The sequence below is a fragment of the Parasteatoda tepidariorum genome, chromosome 3 (genome assembly GCF_982258835.1).
Source record: "Parasteatoda tepidariorum strain Cologne lab strain chromosome 3, Ptep-v5.0, whole genome shotgun sequence".
Taxonomy (NCBI): Eukaryota; Metazoa; Arthropoda; class Arachnida; order Araneae; family Theridiidae; genus Parasteatoda; species Parasteatoda tepidariorum.
Window position 1 is genome coordinate 18,031,725 of NC_141757.1, and position 21,876 is coordinate 18,053,600.

At 30.7% G+C, this 21,876-nt stretch overlaps 1 protein-coding gene across 2 annotated transcripts in view; it reads left to right on the forward strand.

Moving 5' to 3' along the window:
- LOC107445444 (uncharacterized) overlaps positions 1 to 21,463 on the forward strand; it is a 67,595-nt gene extending 46,132 nt beyond the window's left edge. For both annotated transcript variants that reach the window (XM_016059834.4, XM_016059833.4), the window contains exons 2-3: positions 12,025 to 12,185; positions 19,771 to 21,463. In XM_016059834.4, coding sequence (XP_015915320.3) covers positions 12,025 to 12,185; positions 19,771 to 20,121 — 512 coding nt within the window. In that variant the 3' untranslated portion in view covers positions 20,122 to 21,463. The remainder of the gene's footprint in view (positions 1 to 12,024; positions 12,186 to 19,770) is intronic.
- The last annotated feature ends 413 nt before the right edge of the window (positions 21,464 to 21,876 follow it).

Genomic DNA, 21,876 nt, shown 5'->3' on the forward strand with positions numbered 1-21,876 from the left:
AAAATTTTACTTTTAAGTAGTTTTTTTCTTGATGATAGTTTTCTATAGAATGGTTTTCTACGTCCAATTATGAATCAAAAAAGAAAAAACATGAAAAGTTGTTTATTTCAATATAAGGAATTTTTAGAATTGTTTTTTTTTTTTTTTTTTTTTTTGTATCGTAAGCATTCTTTACTTTACGTTTTTCAGTTTCTAAATAATGATTTTTATTAAAACTTGAAATTTTTTGATAAAATTACTTGTCAAAAAACTTTATTTACAAAATTAAATCTCATAAGATTATGAGGCTTATGTATACTTTTTGTTCATTCTAATGTTTGAAGTAATATGATTCTTAAAACTATGGAATGTAAAGTTTAAATAGGCCTTTCAGGTTATATCATTAAATTTAGTAAAACTATGTCTCAGGCATTAGGTTTTAACTCTAATAAGAAGATACATATTTTTTTCTGTTTATTTACAAATATTTTTCTGATGTGTTTTGGATGATCCTTCTTTAAAAAAAAGAGATACCATCTTGTTTTTGGTTGTATAAGAAAGGATATCAATCATTTTTCTTTTTTGAATTTAATAAGCCACATTAAAGAAGGAACGTTACAATGCTACACGCTACATTAAAGACGTCTCCAGAGTAACTGAATGAAGGTTCATATAGAAATCGCAGGTATGCGTCTCATACAACAACGCCCCCTATAGTTCGTTGCGATCGCGAATACTTTTTATGACTTTTATTATTTTTATGCTAGTGAGAACCAAAACAATATGGAAATGAATGAGGGAAAACTGGATCCTACCACGTGATTTCCCAGCCAATAAAAATGCAGCGTTAAACGTTTAACGCAACCTTGTTGGAAGTCGCATAAGAAGTATAACTTCAAAAAGCGGTAGCTTAAATTTGGGCATGGCTAATTTGACACTTATTTTTGCTTTCACTTTAAATCTAACGCATCCAATTCATGTGTGTTAAAAGAGTAACTATACAATTTTTAATACGAACTAAGTAGTGGTGACTTAAATAAAGCAAACTATCATTATCCCGCTCACAAATAAGCAGTTATAAAAATAGTTTGCCTACCAGTTATACCTTTTTTATCCGGATTATCGCCACCCTATATGACTCGCCCGCCTCGAAAAGGTTAAAGAATGTAATTTTACACGATAAAATACAAAATTTCAGCGAAATCGCTTGAATAGTTCCTGAGAAATCGAGAATTTAAAGTGCGTTTTTGTGTCTGATTTCGTAAATTATTCATGATGGTCTGTTTATTTTATTTTTGCGCATTGTTTAATATCATAGTTTTAGTTATAGTTAAGATTATTTTTTGATGAAACACCAGTCTAAAATTATCTCTAAAGATGTGTTTGGAAAGAAAAAGATTTCAGAGCAGTTAAAGTTCACATTTCAATCTAAATATTTCAGGTCCACAAATGATCCAAAAAACATTTATTATCAAAAGCAATTTAATCGTCATCACATAAGGGCACACCCAAGCAAATAAGATATCATCCATGCATTTATCACCGCTACTGGCTCAACGATTATTTATCTGAGTTAACGCAGGTGTGAAGATGTCAACTGGGTTTGACAAGAAGGTCCCACTGTCACAAATCACATATGTGTCAATAAAGATTGACATCGTCGATAAAAGCAGTTCTATGACCATTTGTTCGCCCACAAGAACACAGGAAATAGCGGTAGCCATGTTTGTTTTATGATAAGTAAATTGCCCTGCTATCGTCAATAAAGAGATTCAGTTCTATTGTTAAACAAATAGTAATATAATTCAGACAACATTATATAAATCATGAGGTATATGGTTGAAGCAATGGCTGATAAATTGTAGTTAATCTGGTTTAGAATTAGATGCAAACAAAATTTGTTTGTAAAGGCAATATGTTATGCTTGTGGAATGGATATTTTATTTTATTTTTTGAAATTGAAGAATATGAACAGAATCTTTTCGAAAACGTTCCGAAACTTTAAAAAAACGGCAATTTAGAGATTCAGATTCCATTTGTAAGACTTTGCAAATTCTTAAACCAGGATTCGTGCTGTTCTTAATTATTAAAAAGTGGTAGTAAAAGTAAGTAAATAATGTTCATAGAAAGTTCGCGTTCACCACCATGGTGATTATTTCCGAATAAATATATCTAGTTTTGAAAGCAAGAGTTTTGTTTACGTAATTTTAGTGAAAGCAAATAAAAAGATGCTAGTGACTTTTTCGCCACAATATTGACACCAAATTTTAATTTTTTTTAAACTTTATACGTACTTAACAACTTTTCATAATAATTTAACTGGAATTTTCTTAGGAATTTCAATAAAATAAAATTTCCACACATGTAAACTTATCCAGATTCTCAGAAATATTTATAAAAAAAATTTCAATGAAAAAAACGGTAACTGGCTGTGAATTGAAAATTGTATATTTTCAGGTAATTTTGCCAATTTTTTAAAAAGCTCAACGCGAAATAACTCTGACAAAGTGGTGTTTCATAAAAAAGCCTTTGTAGTGGTGGGTAAAAATCCAATAAATTGAGTCAACTAATCAATGAATCATATAATAAAACGTAAATTTTGATACCACTATAAAATATTTATGCTCAATGCAGAGCAAATAGGCACCTCTGCATTTTATATAGTTCGTTTATTGTATCTTTTACGCTTTAATTATTTAATTTCTTTTCGGGAGTCGTGTCCAAGATTAAGGTTTGTGTTTTTTAATCCTTTCTCGCCGACTGTCACAAATGCATGCTAACAGGAAACGCTATCAGTCAGAGTAAAAAGACAAAACTGATAACCAAACTAATTCTTTAGCAGTTTATTTGTAGGTGGGGTTATATTAGCTAGATTTATCTTATTCATCTCCAAAGGTCCAAAACTAAAGCAAGCCTCCATTCCATTAAACTGCTGACATCACTCATATATCATATTTTGCCAGTCGGGCTTGCGATGGCAAGCCTTGGAGTGTTCTTTTAACAAACTCAGCTTTTATTCCTGACTACACGCGATCAGTTGCGATTGCATCTTTTACACTATTAACGGGGCATGACTGTCTACAGAATCATTTATTTCGCATTGGACTAGCCGATTCACCTCTGTGTGTTATATGTGATAGTGGACGGCCAATGACGGCAGAACATTTGGACGAGTGTGAAGCACTGACAGATTTTTATTGTACATTTCAACGCTATTGACAAGCAAGAAGTTTAATGGCCTCACGGCTAATGTAACTGGCATTTGACAAATAAATAAATAAATTATCTTATTCACCGCTAATTAGATCGAAATAAAAATTATATCGTTACTCTTTGAACAAATATTGCTTAGACTAACACTCATTACATTGAAAGCAAAATAAGTCCGTGAAATTAGCTATGTTAAACATTTCAGCAATCACTTTTTTATTTTACTCGTCCTGATTCTGATTTTGTTGTTGTTTGTTGTTGTTGTAGTTCATTTACGTCGCACTAGAGCTGCACAATGAGCTATTGGCGACGGTCTGGGAAACATCCCTGAGGATGATCCGAAGACATGCCATCACAATTTTGATCCTCTGCAGAGGAGATGGCACCCCCGGTTCTGTAGCCCAACGACCTGCACGCGAAGTCAAGCACTTTACTGTAGCACAGTTTAACGAGGACCAATACCGCACACCATCGGGCCCTACTCAGACTGATCCAAGTGGGTTACCCAGCCGCACACTGACCGCGGCCAGTGATGCTTGACTTCGGTGATCTGCTCTGATTTTGTACGAATGCTTTTATGAACTTTTACGAATCAACCGCCCCGAAGGGGTTAAGCCTAGTTTGAATTCGTCTGAATACTCTTATTGTGCTACGCGTATGTTTGTTTAACAAACTAATTTTATTTTAAGAATAAGTGTATACATGCATTCTAAATTATTGAATCTTATTTAACACTGGGGATCTAAGCCCCTTGTTCGTTGACGCTCACCAACCCCGACAATTGCTTTGCAATAATTGCTGTTTCGTGGCATAAATCAGTTGAATATATATATATATATATATATATATATATATATATATATATATATATATATATATATAATAACAGGGCTCCAACCCTGTTATCAGTGTTGTATTTAGCTTGAAATAATTGCAGTCTTAAGCCATCATACGTTCTAAACAGGTTTATTTAAATGTAGGCTGGTATTGCTAACAGTTCACGTCCACATTCCCTACGGGAGGGGAATGGACAAGACTTCTGACAATTCCTGAACAGCTTATCAGGATCAAATCATGATGAAAAGGACACGCAAAACTATGCATTCTTACGTTTTATACCAACACAGATTTGAGGTTAAAAGGCACCTTCGTACATTCCTTGTATCCTTACGCATTAAGGAAAATCATTTCTGCTTCCTTATATGGAAGTGAAAAAGGGAACGATTCTAAAAATAACTCTTCCTTTGAAATATAAATCTATTTATATTCCAATGGTATGTTTTCAGCCTTGAATTCCCAAAATAGAATCTCTCTACGCTTATTCTTTAACAAAGACATTTTATGAAAACGGAAGAGATTTAATTCTTTTATTAATACAAAAGTATTTACTTTTTGTATTACATCCCCCCCAAAAAAGTTTTTGGTGAGCCAAGATAAAAAAAAATTAGAAAACTTTTAAATTTAAAATTTTTAGGTTGGTACGACTGTTCCTTTTCTCCTACTACAAACAACATTTTTTCTATTATGTGAAGAAGAAAAAAAACATTATTTACAATGACAAAGATATGAAAAAACATGATTATGAAAATTATCTGTTTAGTAACTAAACAGAAAGAAAAATTAAAAATTTATAAACTATTCTACTAAAATTTTCAAAATTTTTTTTTTCACAAAAAAACATACAAAATTTTTATGCAAACGAGCTGGAGAACCAGTGTCATTTAATCAGAATTTAAGATTCTGTGTGGTTAAATGATTATTTACTTGATGAAATATAACTATTCAACTAAAATTTTCAAAAAATTTTTCACACAAAAATATACAAAATTTTTATGCAAATGAACTGGACAACAAGTGTAATTTATTCAGAATTTAATTTCAACATTTGTGGTTTGTGATATTTCCTAAGCTTTGATACATGTACTTTTTCAAAATTTTGTTTACTTAAATTTCTTCTTATTTATTTTGTTTTTGTAATCAATTTCTTAGTCATTTTTTCTTTTTCCTATTTTTCCTTCTATTTTTTGTTTTTGTTTTGGTAATCAGTTTCTTGGTCATTCTTTCTTTTTCCTATTTTTCCTTTTATTTTTTGTGTTTGTTATTGTTATTGTTACCCTTTACATATTTTTTCGTCGATATTAACCTGATAATGAACGCATCCATTACCTAGATCTATTTTCGAATCATTTGAATTTTTTGGATATTCTTTCTTTCTATTTTTTGATGTTTACTTTTCTTGAAACATCCTTAACATTCATTTTTTCGATGCTTACTTTTATTGAAATATCCTTCTTTTCTTTTTTCGATGTTTACCTTTTTTGAAACATCTTTTTCACCATTTTTAACCTTAACATTTTGAGAATTCTGCTGTTTAATGTGCAAAGATAAGTGGTCACTTTTAGCATTAGCAGAGATGATCAGTCTCTTACCAAATTGAGTAACAACTGGCCCGACACAATCAATAAACAAACAAAAATCCCTGCAAGTCTACAACCCTACTAAAGCATATGGTAAATCAGTATCAAGTATAAAACTTTGCTGAGTTAAAAATTTGGCCTATCGTAATAAGGGAGTCTCACAAATTTTGTTAAGTGTTAACTGTCCGTTTGTTTGGGTAACACATAAGTTTTCACATTTTTTAAATAGGAATATTTAGTTTTAACCAAGTCCGAAAAAGTAAAAGAATTACAAATTTCTTTCATTTTGTTTCAAAACTCTTTATCGTTAGATTCAAAAGAAAGTTCTGAAAAATTTAATTTTTAACGTGGTTAAATCTTGAAAAATCATTAGAAAACAAAAGTTTAAATAATGACTTAATTTTGTTTGCCGTCACTAATTTAATTGACGTTCGAACCACATTTTTTTTTTCAAAAACATTTCAAAATGCACGAAAGAACAATATTATATCAATATTATATATATAAAAAATATATATATATAAACACAAGAAATACAAGCTAACTCTTAATAATACTCTATTCCATTATTCAAAATAAAATATTTAGATTACTACTCATATCCAATATTACTAAAATATTTAAGCATAACATTGAGACAGAAAAAAAAATAGGAGAGGGAAAAAAAATATATCTACAGTCAATCCTTTCCATTTGTCACACTTTTCTCTTGACCTTCATTTATTTCGTTGAAGAGAGAAAAAAAAAGCCATTTTTTTCTTTTTCTTTCACGCACTTAATTCGTAGCAATTCATGAATAAGATTCGCGCACATTCTTTTCTTTTGTTTTCACAACTTGAGCAGTAAGAATTGTAGGATCACTCGGTGTCGAATCACTACCATGGATGATGTTTCTTCAAACTTAGAGGCACTATGGAATTGTAGGGTCATCGGATGGGATACTTTCACTGGTTTCAGGGGACAATCTCCAGCCATTGTCCTTCCATCTACATCAGCATTTCAGGCGCGACGAGGTACAAGTAGTACGGGTGGAAAATCGCCCTTCCTTCCTTCAACGTTATTTTCACTGCCGATTTTTTTCTCCTCCGGGGTTGATGTATATATATATATATATATATATATATATATATATATATATATATATATATATATATATATATATATATATATATATATATATATATATATATATATATATATATATATATATGTATGTATGTATGTATGTATGTATGTATGTATATATGTATGTATGTATGTATGTATGTATGTATGTATGTATGTATGTATGTATGTATGTATGTATGTATGTATGTATATATATATATATATATCCATCTTCCTGGAAAATGATCATTCAAAGAACTACGAACTACTTTGTATTTCCACAACTAGAAGAGCTTCATCCACATGTCTTTTTGCAACAAGATGGTGCACCACCTCATTGGGGTATCATCGTTCGTAGTTGTTTGAATGACCATTTTCCAGGAAGATGGATTGGGCAAGGAGGTCCAATTCTTTGGCCACCCAGATCACATGATGTTACGCCGCTGGACTTTTTTCTTTGGGGATTTATAAAGGACAATGTCTACAGGAGGATCGTGTCGAACATTGATGACCTAAAAGCCAGAATTACAACCGCAATAGCCTCTGTGGATGCCGACATGCTTGCCGCTACCTGGCGTGAAATTGACTACAGTAAACCGGGGCGAGTCTACCCATTTTTACAGTTTGTCAACTTTCAAGTGGTCAAACTTTTGTAAATATTAAAGAAAAATGGCTTTTAATAGGTGTTTCGGAATCGCTATTTATCCCTCTTTAAAGCTGTGAAATCGATTTTAGAAAATATTAACAGTTACGCTGTTACTGTATATTTTTATAGAACTGCTGACAAATCTCTCGTATGGGGCGAGTCTACCCATTCTACTAAAATGAATGTTAACATTGTAAAAAATCAAATTTTACTATTAAATTGTTATTTTAGTTACTATATAGGATATTTATGAAGTAAATATCATAACTTTATTATATATTCCATTTTTTTATTCATAAAATAACACAAATTGAGTATTTGATCGATTATCACATTTTGATCACAGTTTTGTTTTTATAATCATAAACATTATAAAATAACATTTTTTCTGATTATTGTTGATAAAAATAAATTAAAATTAATATAAATCTACAATTAAATGATTAATAAATAATAATAATTAAAGATTATTAACAAAATCGAAATTCAAACATTGGGAATCATGAAAAATCCTCTTCCAATTCTCTTGGGAGGTAATAATAATTTATAAATAATAATTTATTTAATTTGCATTAAGTAAAAATAGTTAATTTTGTAATATAAAAATTGAAGAAATAGGTAAAATAAACATATTTTATATTTACATTTATATTTAACCTATAAATTTTTTTATTAATGATAAATTTATCAAGATTTTCAATACAAATCTCTCAAAAGACGTTTGAACAGGTCGGTTAAAAAGACACCAAATAAATAAAAACGGATCAAACTACTACAGCGCCATCTTCCTTAGAATCTGAACTAAGTCCTCCGTCGGTAAAAAAAATTTTATTTGCAATTTAAAGTAGTGAAAATTAAATAAAACTGAAATAGGTAGACTCGCCCCGGTTTACGGTATCGATTCGACTTGACTATCGATATTGACTTGATATTCTCCGAGCGACGAAGGGGGCACACGTGGAAGTTGATTGACAAGGGTCATGAAACTTTTTGAGTCTATCTAACCATTTATGTTATTAATTTTAATCTATCTTTATTATTTTATGAGTTATTAAACATCAAAATGGGTCCGGGACTTTATAAGCACCCTATATATATATATATATATATATATATATATATATATATATATATATATATATATATATATATATATATATATATATATATATATATATATATATATATATATATATATATATATATATATATATATATATATATATATATATATATATATATACTTACCTTTCATATCTTTGAAAATAACACTTAATCAAAAGCAATATATGACCTTAACGTATCGCATGATAAAGTGAAATGTATCAACGCTTTCTTTCTACCACTCCCTACACATCAAAGAAGTGAGGACATTTGGCGAAATAAAGTAAAATTTTTTTTAAGGAAAGGGAGGAGCGTATGATATCTCAAACTCATGATCTCTCAAACTGTGCCAAGGGTTTTGCCATGCAAAACCTCCCAAAACATTTGCAGCTATGAAATAAAAATTGCTTACATAAACTCTGCATAGAAGCGTTTCAATGTGTTAATCAACCCCTGTAGGTAATTGTAGAATTTTGTTGATATATTTTTCACAAAAAAAACTTGCTACTATTATTTGAAGCTATGCGCTTTGAATGATTTTTAGACGATTTTGTGTCAGAAGAAACGAGCAAAATAAGTAGTGCACGAGCTTGATAGTTGCGTATCAGCCAGACACTGGTAACTAATGAATGAAGTAGATTTATACATGTCTGGCGTTTAAATTAATATTTTATAATATACCAATGCAGTATTACACATAATTATTAACATGAATGTGCGTTGTAGGAAGCGTAATGTTTAAATTGGTGCCTAGAGTAATTAATTTATAGTATAATTTAGTTAATGTATTTTCCATATTCATTGCATCGGTTCTAACTATGTAATCAACTGTCATCCTCTAATAAATGGTTATCCTAATGACCTGTATTTAGCAATAATTTTGATTTAATATTAGACACATTTAGATTTCTCACCATCCCTTTGGGGTTGCTAAATAATGGTATTCTCTATAGAATTAACCTTTTTGTGTCAAGAATCCGAGATAAAAGATGTTTAAAAAAAAAGAAAAAAATGATAATTGAAAAATTATTATTGTTAGGATTTATTTTGTAGTTATAAGATAGTTCCATATAGAATAGACCAAATTTTATTAAAAGAAATAAAAAATTGGCATTTTTTTATAACAAATTTTTTTTAATTTACTCTTAAAAATGAATGCAAAAAATGTTTGCACATGAATAATATACGTAAGTCATAGTGGTTGATATAAATGAATAATTAAAGAGATAATAAATAAAGTAAACCTTCACCATTTTTTACGTAATTATTAGCCTGTGGCTTCCCTAGGTTAATAGTAATTGTTGTTCCTGCCTTGAGGCTCATTGTGCCATTTTAGTTCTTCAGAATATTTAAGACAATAGAACACATTTTTTAAAATTACTTGACGCATTTTATTTTTAAAAAAACGCATTTAAACTATTTAAGACTATGGTTGCGAAAATGCAATAATTTGATTTGGCGTAAAAAAGTATTCCAAGAAAAAAAAGTGTTACGACATTTATGTGTAGACTAATCCGTTCTCTAACATTTTAACTCCTCTGGTAACATCTGAACTCACTTTTTTTTTAAATTATAAATTTTTTTGTTGCTATTGGCATCAAGTCAAGTACGTTCTTATAAAATAAAACTTATTATTTTTCTACAACAATAGATAAATTATTATTTTTAAAAGAAAAAAATACTTAAAATTGCAGTGACTTTCAAACAAATAGGAATTTTGAAAAAAAAAAAAACAAATTTCTCGTCAAAGTTTTAATTCAAAATAGTCTTAACTGCGCGTTTTTAAATTCAACTCTGTAGTTGTGCATTTCAGTGAAAACTAAATCCTCTAATATGTTTTTATTTCTTTTTTCACTACAAGTTAAACAGGTGATAATTCTCGAATGAACTGATAATCAAATAGTACTTTTTTTTTTACTCCATCCAACTCCATAAAAAATTTTCCACTCAACTTCGTAATTTCAAGTCTTATAGATTCTAAGAAACGAAAAAAAAAAGTAACGTAAAGCAAAAATAAACTTTTTGTTGAATTTATAAACAAATATGGAGTCCTTTCAGGATTCCAAATTTTAACTCTGTAAGACCATTCCTGTGACCTGTAGAGCGGTCCGTATGGTATTTTTTGCGACAAATTTAATAGTTAATAATTCTAGAATTAATGATCGAATGTTAATTTCCCTATTACAACTTAATTTCTACATATTTATCTTATCTCTACACCTTAGAAGCTTCAAGTTTCTAAGTCTTATACTTTTTGTGCAGTAAAACAAAATACAACGTTAAGGTAAACACCCAAAACAGCAGCTTCGTCAGCCCTTTCAATTTTTTAATATTTTATAACCCTCGTTGAACAGTCGACTCAATTCTAAATTTACGATTAGAAAGTTCTGAGTTTACGATTGAGAAGTACACATAATCCCCACATCTATACACTTTATCATACACTTTAGTTAATTTAAATTCATCATTGTTTAATTAAAAAAAATAAATCAAATGTGATGATAAAATATCAACTATAGAAATGAGTAATCAATGCATTCATTCATCACATATATCCTATTGCTAAAATGGATAAATAAAAATAGTCTCAAGTTGCAATTAGAGTAAAAATTAAGATTTTACCTTTCGTAAGATTTTTGTTACTTAACAATCTAGTGTTCTGTCTTTTTACTACATATGAAAGTGTAACATAGTTTGTCCTGCTATAATTAAAAGGAAATTTTTGAGGGATAGTTAATAGAAATATTCCTTTTGCCTACTCCAGCCCCATGTCCACACTAGCCTCACCTCTGTGTGTAGAGAATCGAATAATGGAGCCTGAATAATTTACCTCTCTATTAAACAAAACAAAAACAAACATAAGTTAAATAAAATTAGAAACCTGTCTGATCATCCAATAATTTAGCTCCACTTAATTTCAGTTAGCTTCAAATCGAATTTATTTAATGGGCTTTTAAAAAAAGTATTTAAAATTTATAAAGTATGGAAATATGAACCATTTAAAATTTGAATTTTTCTTTTCATATCGAAGTTTTTTCTATGTCCGAAAGGCAAATAATGGAAACACTTTTAAACTAAATCTATGTAAACAACTATTTATTCAGCTGGAAATATTTTAGAAGATATTTCATAGCCAAACTGTTAGCACAATTTGAAAGATCATGCTTGAAGCTTTTAAAAGCGATTTATAAATGAGAAAGGAAAAACAGCAAAACCACATTGAATACCTAAAGGTATTTCTTTTTTTGACTCCTCTCTCTAGCAATCAAACATATTTTATCGTTTCCAGTCCCGTATTTTGATCCATTAGGTTTCGATAATTTGTCTGCTTTTTTTGTCCCGCTCAAATGTAAATTGTGTATTCTTTTTTTACTTCAATTTTGGGAAGAATTACAAAAATAAATGTTAAGGGCAGTGATTCCTGGTATGCGTTGTATTGTTTGTTGGTATTTACTTTCTTCTGTAAATCAGATAGTTGAATTGTTTTTAATAAATTGTTTACACTTCAAATTTAGGTTTCATGACACCTTCAATTTATATTATAAACTTTTTTTTTAACAGGTCAAGGTCAACCAAGCGTCTTGGGTAAGACGCGGCGTCCCAGGACGGCGTTCACAAGCCAACAGCTTCTAGAATTAGAGAACCAATTTCGAATGAACAAATACCTCTCCAGGCCTAAAAGGTTCGAAGTGGCCACCAACCTCATGCTTACGGAGACACAGGTAAGAATATTTTAAGCTCTTTTATAACAAAAATACAATAAGGAAATCTTAAAATAACACTTTAATTTTATATTATCGAATTTATTTTGTTGAAAAAAACTGAATAGAAGTAAAAACTGAGAGTTCAAGCATTCAAGGAAAAAAAAACATTATCTTATTTCTGTTTCACTAATGTGGCAAGATTTTTATCATCTTTAAGAACAGCATTAAATTATGTATTAAAATTATTTTTAAATTCTCTATATTTGCGAAATTTTAAGAGTATAAACATTGCAGTCATATAGCGCTTTAGATTAAAAATAAAAACATATGACCACAGACGCTTATCACTAAAAAAATCTTTTCCTTATTGAAACATTGTGCCATGTTTAACTAACCTAACAATTATAATGAATAACTGTTACATATTTAGAGCTATAAAAAGTCCCAGTTGGAGGACAAACAGTGAATTTTTGTTTTAAAAAAACGAAGCTATTAATAATATAGTATCACGTTTTTAAACATTAAATCATAAGCATAAAAAAAAGAGTGAGAATGCCCACAAGCGCGTTTTATACGTTTTTCCCCCATGTATGACCCCCATGCGCGTTTTATACGTATACCCCCATGTATACGTTTTTCCCCCATTCCATACGTTTTTCCCCCATGAGAAAAAAAGTACATTCGCGAACAAAAATAATTAATTTTCTTAGCCCTGAAGTTTTAAACTAACAATGTTAAAGTTAATTCTGACAATGTTGAAGTTACCTATCTGAAAAATATAAACATTTCCACCCCTTAGACAGAGTTGTTAATTTTCAGAAAAATTAAAATACTGCTAATAAAAAGATTTTATTTCTGCTTTTTTTCTTCTTCATAAAAAGTAAATTTTCCGCGTCACCTATTAACCTATTACCACTACCTATTAACATTTATTGAATATATATTTGTGAATGTTCTCAAAATCTACCCTTATAAGCAATTCTATTCATACTTTCATGCATTAATTCAGTAATTACAATGGCTAAGTGCCATTTTCTCTTTTAACTCTCAGTTTTTTACAGATGTTTATCAACACGGGATGAATGGGGAAAAGGACAATTTTGGCCTCAGATGCCACTTATTCATAACTGTCCAGACCGAAATACATTTTTTAATTGTAATAGTAGCAAATATTTTACACTTTTTTTTTTAAAAGGAAAAAGATAAAAATGAAATGTTCTTACTACCAATTACACATCTTTTTCGAAATTTTGCAGTACTTCCTCTATCAGCTAGGTTACGAAAATTATGTGTTTGCTTAGTTGTTAAATATGTTACATCAGCATGTTCTCTGATATTTTGATATTTGAGGTCATTGGGAAATAATTTTCCATGGTGGTAAGCTAAAGAGGCAATTTTAAAATGAAAGCGGACAGCCACAAAGCGGCGAGTTTGTATAGGCGAACCACGTGATCACCGCAGACAGCTAGTTTGATATAAATTACTATTCACAAACCAAAAAATTTGATTAGATTTCCTGTAATATTTAAAGTTATTGTATACACCGTGCTGACGAAAACCATCGGAGGTTTTCGTAGTTTTCTACTCCATGTCACAAAGTCCTCCACGAAGGCAAATTTCTCCCAATAATTGATCCAAGAGTCTTCTGGATTGGGTTCAAAATTCTAAGGCTACGGAGTTGAACATTACTAGTTGTGAACTCAAAATTGGGTAGGCTGTTCAACGACGGTTATAAAATAAAATAAAAAGTGATCATATACTAACAGTTGAAGTAAGCAAAGCTTGTTGAACCAGAAAGTTACAATCGTGAAAAATTTTGAAAAGTGGTGACAAACGCTTAATAAGGATGTTGGGAATTGTTAAAATTAAAATATCACTTTAATTTTAGGAATTAAGTTGATCAGTTATATGGCCGGAATAGCCTGGCTGGCAGGGTGCTGAACTCATGTTCGTGAAAACAGGAGTTCGAATCTAGCCGGCGGACGTCTCCCCGTGTGACTGGTGCTCGCTAAATCTGTCGGGTCAAAAAGTCCTCCTGACAAATTATACTTCTTGGGGGGAAGGGGTACTGGATTGGAGATTTGTTCTCTGGAACAGGTAAAAAATTACGATCCTTGGATGAATAAATGTATGTATGAATGGGTCTGCCCTATAAACGGGTGTGAGGTATAGGTGTGGCAGAAGTCGAATTTTTGGCCACTGGAAAGCAAGAAACATCGCACCCCTTGTCGTAATGGTCTACGCCAACAACAGCAACAGCAAGTTGATCAATTTTAACATCTAAATATATTCCCTTTTGATTTACAAATATATTTTGGTTGATTGGAATACGTAAAAAACAATTTGGTTCTTCAGTATTTTCTACCAATTCTTAAATTTTTTCCATTTGTGACCACCCTATCAACGTTGCTTATGCTTCAAATCTTCACCATGTTTCTTTACCAGAAATACCAACTCTCCGCTTTGCGGGAAAATTTTTTTTCTAGATGTAAACAAAATTTCTATTCTAATGTTATGATAAATGCATGATTTATAAGCACCTAGAAAATATTATTAACTGGTATCATTTTTGTTATACAGAGCTATCTCTTTTACTATCGAATTAAAATTTCATATCACTTTCGGATATATATTTACTTAGAGAAAATAAAATATTCTGGTAGCTACAAACATGATAATATAAAAAATTTATATTAATATTACTACCACTTTCTCATTTCTATGACTTATTGAATAATTAAAGATTATTCAAATAATAAAAGTATGATAAAATAATGTTTAATAAATAAAAGTGAATTGAGTTTCCACCACTTTTTACATAGTCACCGGTTACTTCCCTGAATATATAGTTTCTTCTGGTTTTTTAAATAAAAGTATGATAAAATAATGCTTAATAAACAAAGGTGAATTGAGTTTCCACCACTTTTTACATAGTCACCGGTTACTTCTCTGAATATATAGTTTCTTCTGATTTTTTTAAATTGAATATAAGTTGTTGCTTATCTCATTGAAAATCAATTTTATTAAATTAAAAAAAATGCTAAGATATAATATTCTCTACCATTTCTTATGCTTAAGAAAAATCCTCTGATAAATAGAGTGAAATTAGTATTCTGTGTATTAATCTTTATAATTGATTAAAGGATTTTTAATGTTTAAGATTGATTTTTGATTGGGATACGATTTTTTGGTGTTTACTAAATTCAGTACTTTTAGATTAAAAATAGTTCCAGTTTGATTTTACTTAATTTTCAAAACGGGTTGACTAGAAGAAAGCACCCCAAAAATGAACTATAATCACTCGAAAACCATTGTACATGCTACGGTTAAAGTAATAAAACCGGCTATTATTAATGCTAACCAGTCAATATTAATAATAACCACTTCGTTTGGTCAGAAATATCGCAGATTATTCACTTCAACCTGTTATTATTAATAGTAACCAATTAAATTTGATCAATGTGATTAAACGGTAAACAAGGGTGTGCCTCTTTGTATATGTGTTACGGTTAAAGTGATAAATCCGATTATTATTAATACTAACCGACGAAAATTAATAATAACTGCTTCTTTTGGTTAAAGTGAGAAATGAAAAGAGGAGATTCCCGTATCGTGATGTGTGGCAAAATAATTGATAAGCAATAAATTTTTTCAAAATAAATTTTTTCAACGGCAAAATAATTTTTGCCGTTGACCATTAAAGTTGAGGAGATGAAATTGTTCTTGTTGTCCAGTGGAGCCATCTGTGACCATGAATTCGACTTCTGATGCACCTAAACGTCATACGCATTTATAGGGTGGACGCATTCATAATTTATACACCCATTCATTCATTCACAGATCGTAATTTTGACCTGAACCAGAGAACGATCAATCTCCAATTCAGTACTCCCAGAGGTATTGATTTGTGTTGGAAGATGGAGGATTTCGTGACCCGACAGATTTAATATGTACCAATCACCATTTACTGCACGGGGAGTCTTCGTCCGGCTGGATTCAAACTCCCGCTCCCATAAACATGAGTCCGACTCCCTGCCAACCAGGCTATCCCGGCGAATGGATTTATTAAAATTAATTATTAGTAAGCTTTTTGGACAAATTTATCAAAATTGTCCATTTTAATCACCTTTGCCTTTTTTTTATATATGTAGGTGCATGCTCTTAAGCTTAGGGTAACTCTTACTCAAATCAAAATTCTATTTTTAATTTTCGATATAAATATTTTAAATACTTGGTTATTAAACGATAAGCTTAGACATTTAATAAAAAATGGATTTAAAAACAATTTAAATAATATAATTCCAATGTTAAAAGGTATTTGAATGTAATTCTATTTTAATGTTTATTTCTATGCGCTTTAAAAGCAATTCAAACGATTGTGACAATCTATTTCGTGCCACAAGGACATTCCAAACGGTAAAGAAAAATTATAAACTTTAACCGTAACTCTTTCTACGTCTTTCGACGTGAGCTAAAAGCCATATTCACTATAGAAACGACAGGAAAAAAAAATAAATTCAATCCAAGAATATTTTATTTTTGAAAGCCAGAAAATCACCGAAAAGCGAAACGGGCAAAATGTCGACTGTACAGGAAGTGGGAGGGGGTGGAGTGCAAAAAAGTCGACGTATAATGATAAAAAATCTCACATTTATTTTCTCCATGCTCCCGAGAAATCGCCCGTCAATTTCCACTATACCCTTCTCCCATTTTACCCTGACTGAAATTGAAACGAAAAAAAAAAAAAAAAACTTAAGAAAGAGGAGGGGGCGATAAAAAAGAAACTTTCTTTTCTTCCTTTATTTTTTTGTAACGATACCATAAGGGATGAGGAATAAAAAAAAAAAAAAAATAAGAGATGGGTTGGCAACATTAAAGGCCAAAAAACTCCTTTTCTCTCTATTTTCGATGCTGACCGCCTCAATGTCTCCAAAAACGATTCCAATCGGTGGAAGCGCCCCTGTAAGACGGGGCAGGGGGGAGAGGATGAAGAATCTGCTCTCTGCCCACACCCCCAAGAAGAAAAGAAGATAGAAAAGAGCGTAAGTCAGAAGATCTTTGGCAATCATCTCTAAGCCGGGGCGCAGCAATAACAACTCTCTGACGAGAAGAATCGTAATAAATTGGACATTTTGGGGTGAATAAAAGTTGGGGCGCCCCTGTTCTCCCCACTTTTACTCCTCCTGATTCCTGATTAGCCTAACTACAAGTAAATTAGGGAGATGAATTGTTGGTAGGGTCTTCAGGGTTCTCTTCCTTTGCAGACAAAGGCTTCGGCAATGATAATTAGCGAAGCAACGGCGCCGCTTCATTTAATTATACGCCATTCTTCCTTACTCCTTCCTTACCCTTTCTCTTCTTTCTTTTCAATTGACGCCATCTTTGAAGCAAGGATAAGGGACCATCTTCAAGATATCGTTTTCTCAGTTTAGGAGGCTTAAATATACAGGGGTTGATCAAAATAATGGATATGCTTCCATACTTACTCTATGTAAACAAATTTTCTTTTAGCTACAAATGTTTTAGAGGAATTCATATGGTTTAACTGTGGAAGCAGTTTGAAAAATCATGTTTGAAGCTTTAAGAAATGATGTCTTATTTTACCCAGTTAAAGTTCGGATCTACCTAAATGTGGGTGAAAGTTAATAACTTCTTTCTAGTTGCAATAGAAATATGAAATTATTATGTAGGACTGCGTCATTTATATACCAATGCTTTTTTAATTACTGCGGTATTGTAAAAGAAATCAGCTTTTTACTTTCTTTGAAAATTTTGGTCAATACAAATTTTTACGATGAAATAAAAAAGAGTGTGGTGTAACTACCACTATAAATATTAAATACCAATTCACTAGTATATAATACACGTCAACGTGGTTGTATTTTGGGGTACTTCTTGTAAATTCAGTGAGGTATATAAAATTCTCCCGGCGAATAAACAATTAAAGATACTTCTTGTAAATTCAGTGAGGTATATAAAATTCTCCCGGCGAATAAACAATTAAAGATGAAGAAATAATATTATGAGCAAAAATGTTATTATTAAAAAGGAAAAAAAAACCAACATAAATTAATTAGAGTATTTGTTCATCGAATTCTATCCCAGACAAAATTCTAGAAGGGGAGTAAATGTAGCGTAACATCTACTATAAATATTAAATACCACTTCACTAATATATGTAAGTCTCGCTATTTTTATTAAGTCTTGAGTAACCATTTGATACATAAAACATTTGTAGAGCTATAAAGGAAAAATTGCTTACACAGAGTTAGTACAGAAGAGTTTCCATTATTTTGATCAACTCCTAAAAGCTTATTTGAATTTGGGAAAACTTTTGAGTCTGCTTATTAAAAGTAGTGGTTGTTAAACGTTATTCGTTTACAATGTCGTCGTCATTCGTTTACAATGTCGCCGTCATTCGTTTACTATGAACAAGGCATTAAATAGTTATTGAAAATTTCAAAAAGGTCATCCACCATTGTGTACGTAAATATAAAAATAGATTTGCAAGGGTTTTTGTAAAGCCAAAATGTTTACATGGAACAAATTGTTTCCGAATTTCTCCACATAGCAAACTAAAGCTACATACACACTTTCACACCATAATTTCATCATATATATTGTAGGTATTAATTGTAAAAACCATTTTAGAGTATTTAAAACAATTGAAGACCTTGATGGATGAAGATATTAAGTGGCACTTTTGTGATTCTTCAAAAATTAATTTCAGAACTCATGAAAGTATCTAGAATATGTTCATATTTTAATTGAAAGCTATTTTATGAAAAGAGTTAGTGGAATTTTCTTTTTTTTCATATAATATGTAGGCTTGCCTTGTTTTTAATAATATGTGTCCCGCACTCTCAGAAATAAAACTCTCACTTATGACGATTCAGCAATCCTTGAGCTGTATTTCATTAATTTTGAGATTCATTTCGTCTCAAAATCAAGTGATTAATGATGAAACGGAAACTCTCAAATGTATAACCAAAATGCTTATCAAACTTGTATGGTCGTTGAAAAAGATTTTACAAAGTGGTAGTAAAACAACATTTTAGTCCTCAACTTGAAACTTCAAGGTAGCGTATTATGGGATTGTTAACTAAAAAGACAAAACTAGGATGAAGATTACCCGATCTAAAATAAAGTGAGAAAGCATACCGATCGGGCTGTATAGTGGTCAAGGATACAGCCCGAAACCTCAAAAGGGATCACCTCATATCAAGGTGATCCCTGGTTCGTATCCTGCTTCGGGCATGGGTGTAATTTGACTATCTGTTTTATCTGTCTTTCTTGTGTTGTTGGTGTGACATTGATCTGGTGCTCTAGATAAACTGATTCTTAAAACTTAGTACTTAAAACGCTAAGAGCTTTCTTTTCTTCCTTTCTTTCGAAAAAAAAATATAATGACGAAATATTTTTTAAATTTTGACGAAATTCGTTTCCTTGAAGAAATGATGATAGTTATTTCGTCACTTTGACGAAATTTTTGCGTGACGCATACATCAGGAAACGAAATTCATCAAAAACAAAAAAAAAGTTTCGTGATAAATGAGTATTAATATATTTCAGTGCACCATAAAATAAATTTGATTCTTTTCAGGTGAAAATCTGGTTTCAAAATAGACGAATGAAGTGGAAAAGAAGTAAAAAAGCCCAACAAGAATCTAAATCAAGGACTGATTCAGACTCGACGAACAAGAGTTCGAATCGAGCGTCAGACGGCGTCGTCGTGATGGAACACGGAAAAAGGACCACGTCAGACGAAGAGGAAGAGCACGACATCCCTTCTTCGCCCTACTGCGATTCTTCTGATCGAATTTTGAACTCTGAACACTTACCCGTTGGCATGTGTCACGCCCAGCTGGACATTAATGGGGACTGCAGCGACAACAGTTCACATGGGCCATGCCCTTCGCCTAAAGACACGATATATAGACCCTACATTGTTTAGCACGCTTTGTTATGTGAAATAAATCATCAACGTAGTGCAATGATGAGCAATATATTGGACAGTTGTATATATTAAACGCCGAGCGAAAACGTTTAGAAGTTGGATTGGCTTATTTATAAACAGAAGCTGATTGTTCCTGACTAGGATAATTTTATTTTATTTAAATTAAAAGCTATGTAACGAACTATAATGGAGATTTTTTTTTCAGAGGTAAAACAGGAAAGTAAATTTTATTTCGTTTAAAATGTCTGGTACTTTTGCATTCCGATGAAAACTAATAATAAATATCCAATAAAAAGATACTGGCTAACATATGCAAGGTGTTCCGTAAAGACTGATTTTTATATAGATTTTTAGAATCCTTTTCAAAGAGGTTAACAAAAAAGTAAGCGAGTTAGTGTTCGCAAACTAATATTTGATTACAAAAAAGAAAAAAAAAAAAGCCCAAATAAAATCTGACAAATCACAGTATAGGAAGGGGAACGTCATAAACTGCAAGATAGATTTGGTTTTGGGAGGAAATAGTCACAGAGAGGAGTTGAAAAGCTATTATTAGAAACACTTCCATGTTTTAACTTACAATTTATTCTGTTTTGATGTTTATTCCATTCGCCTTTGGTTTTAGCAACCTGACGACGAGATTCGTACATGCCACCCCCACGTTTAACAAAGACGTTGGCGGGTGATACCGCTTGTTCAAGGAGGCCCTTAGATATAGACTTCGTAAATTGTATTTTATTTAAACTTCTTAAACTATTTATGTGTAGCGGTGGGAAAAAGAATTCTAGAAGAAATTTACTGAACCAAGAATAAAATAATAACACATTGCAAACAAATGGGGAGGAACAGAATAAAATGATAGCAATTTTGCCACAACTAAAACATTTTTTCTAACGAAGCAGAGCAAGTTGGCATCGCTATTAATATAAAAGCTACCCACATGCAATCTGTTGATGTTGCATTTTCCATCATTACATAGTGTTGTGTTTGCACTATATCAGAGGAAAAGAGGTTAATTCAATAATTGGTTGAAATATTATCAACGGTAGCTTAAAGGGAAATATATTAATTCAGAAAATGTTAATGTTGCAGAGTTATGAAAATGCAAATTTTTTGTATGAATGAAAGAGTACCATTTCATGTTATTAGCTTTTTGTAATTTAATTTTATGGATTTTTATATTTTATGAGTCTCCTGAAAAAAATAAATACATGAATGAGTAACGATATTGAAGTTTTAAGTAATTACAATATTTTCCTTGTAATAAAAACAAGAATGAAATTTAGTATCCAAAGAAAATTCAAGAGAAAAATATAACCCTTTGACGCCGATGGGACACCGGTATTCCTTTTATATATTTATATATATATATATATATATATATATATATATATATATATATATATATATATATATATATATATATATATATATATATATATATATATATATATATATATATATATATATATACAACAAAATAAATAAATACAAGAAAACACGAAGAAAGTTAAGAAAAACAATAAGTTTCATTTATTGCGCATAAGCTGCAAGTAAACAGAACTCATTAGATAAGTTCAAAAAGAGGATAAAACAAAGGAAAATTATAGACAAATGTAAAGGGGGAGGGAATAATAATTAATGAAAAAAATAACAAACAACTGATTTAAAAAAAATTAAAAAAAAGGGATGAAATTTTTTAAAAACTGGAAAATAAAAGATATAATCTTTTCATCAGCCCACACGATTATATCC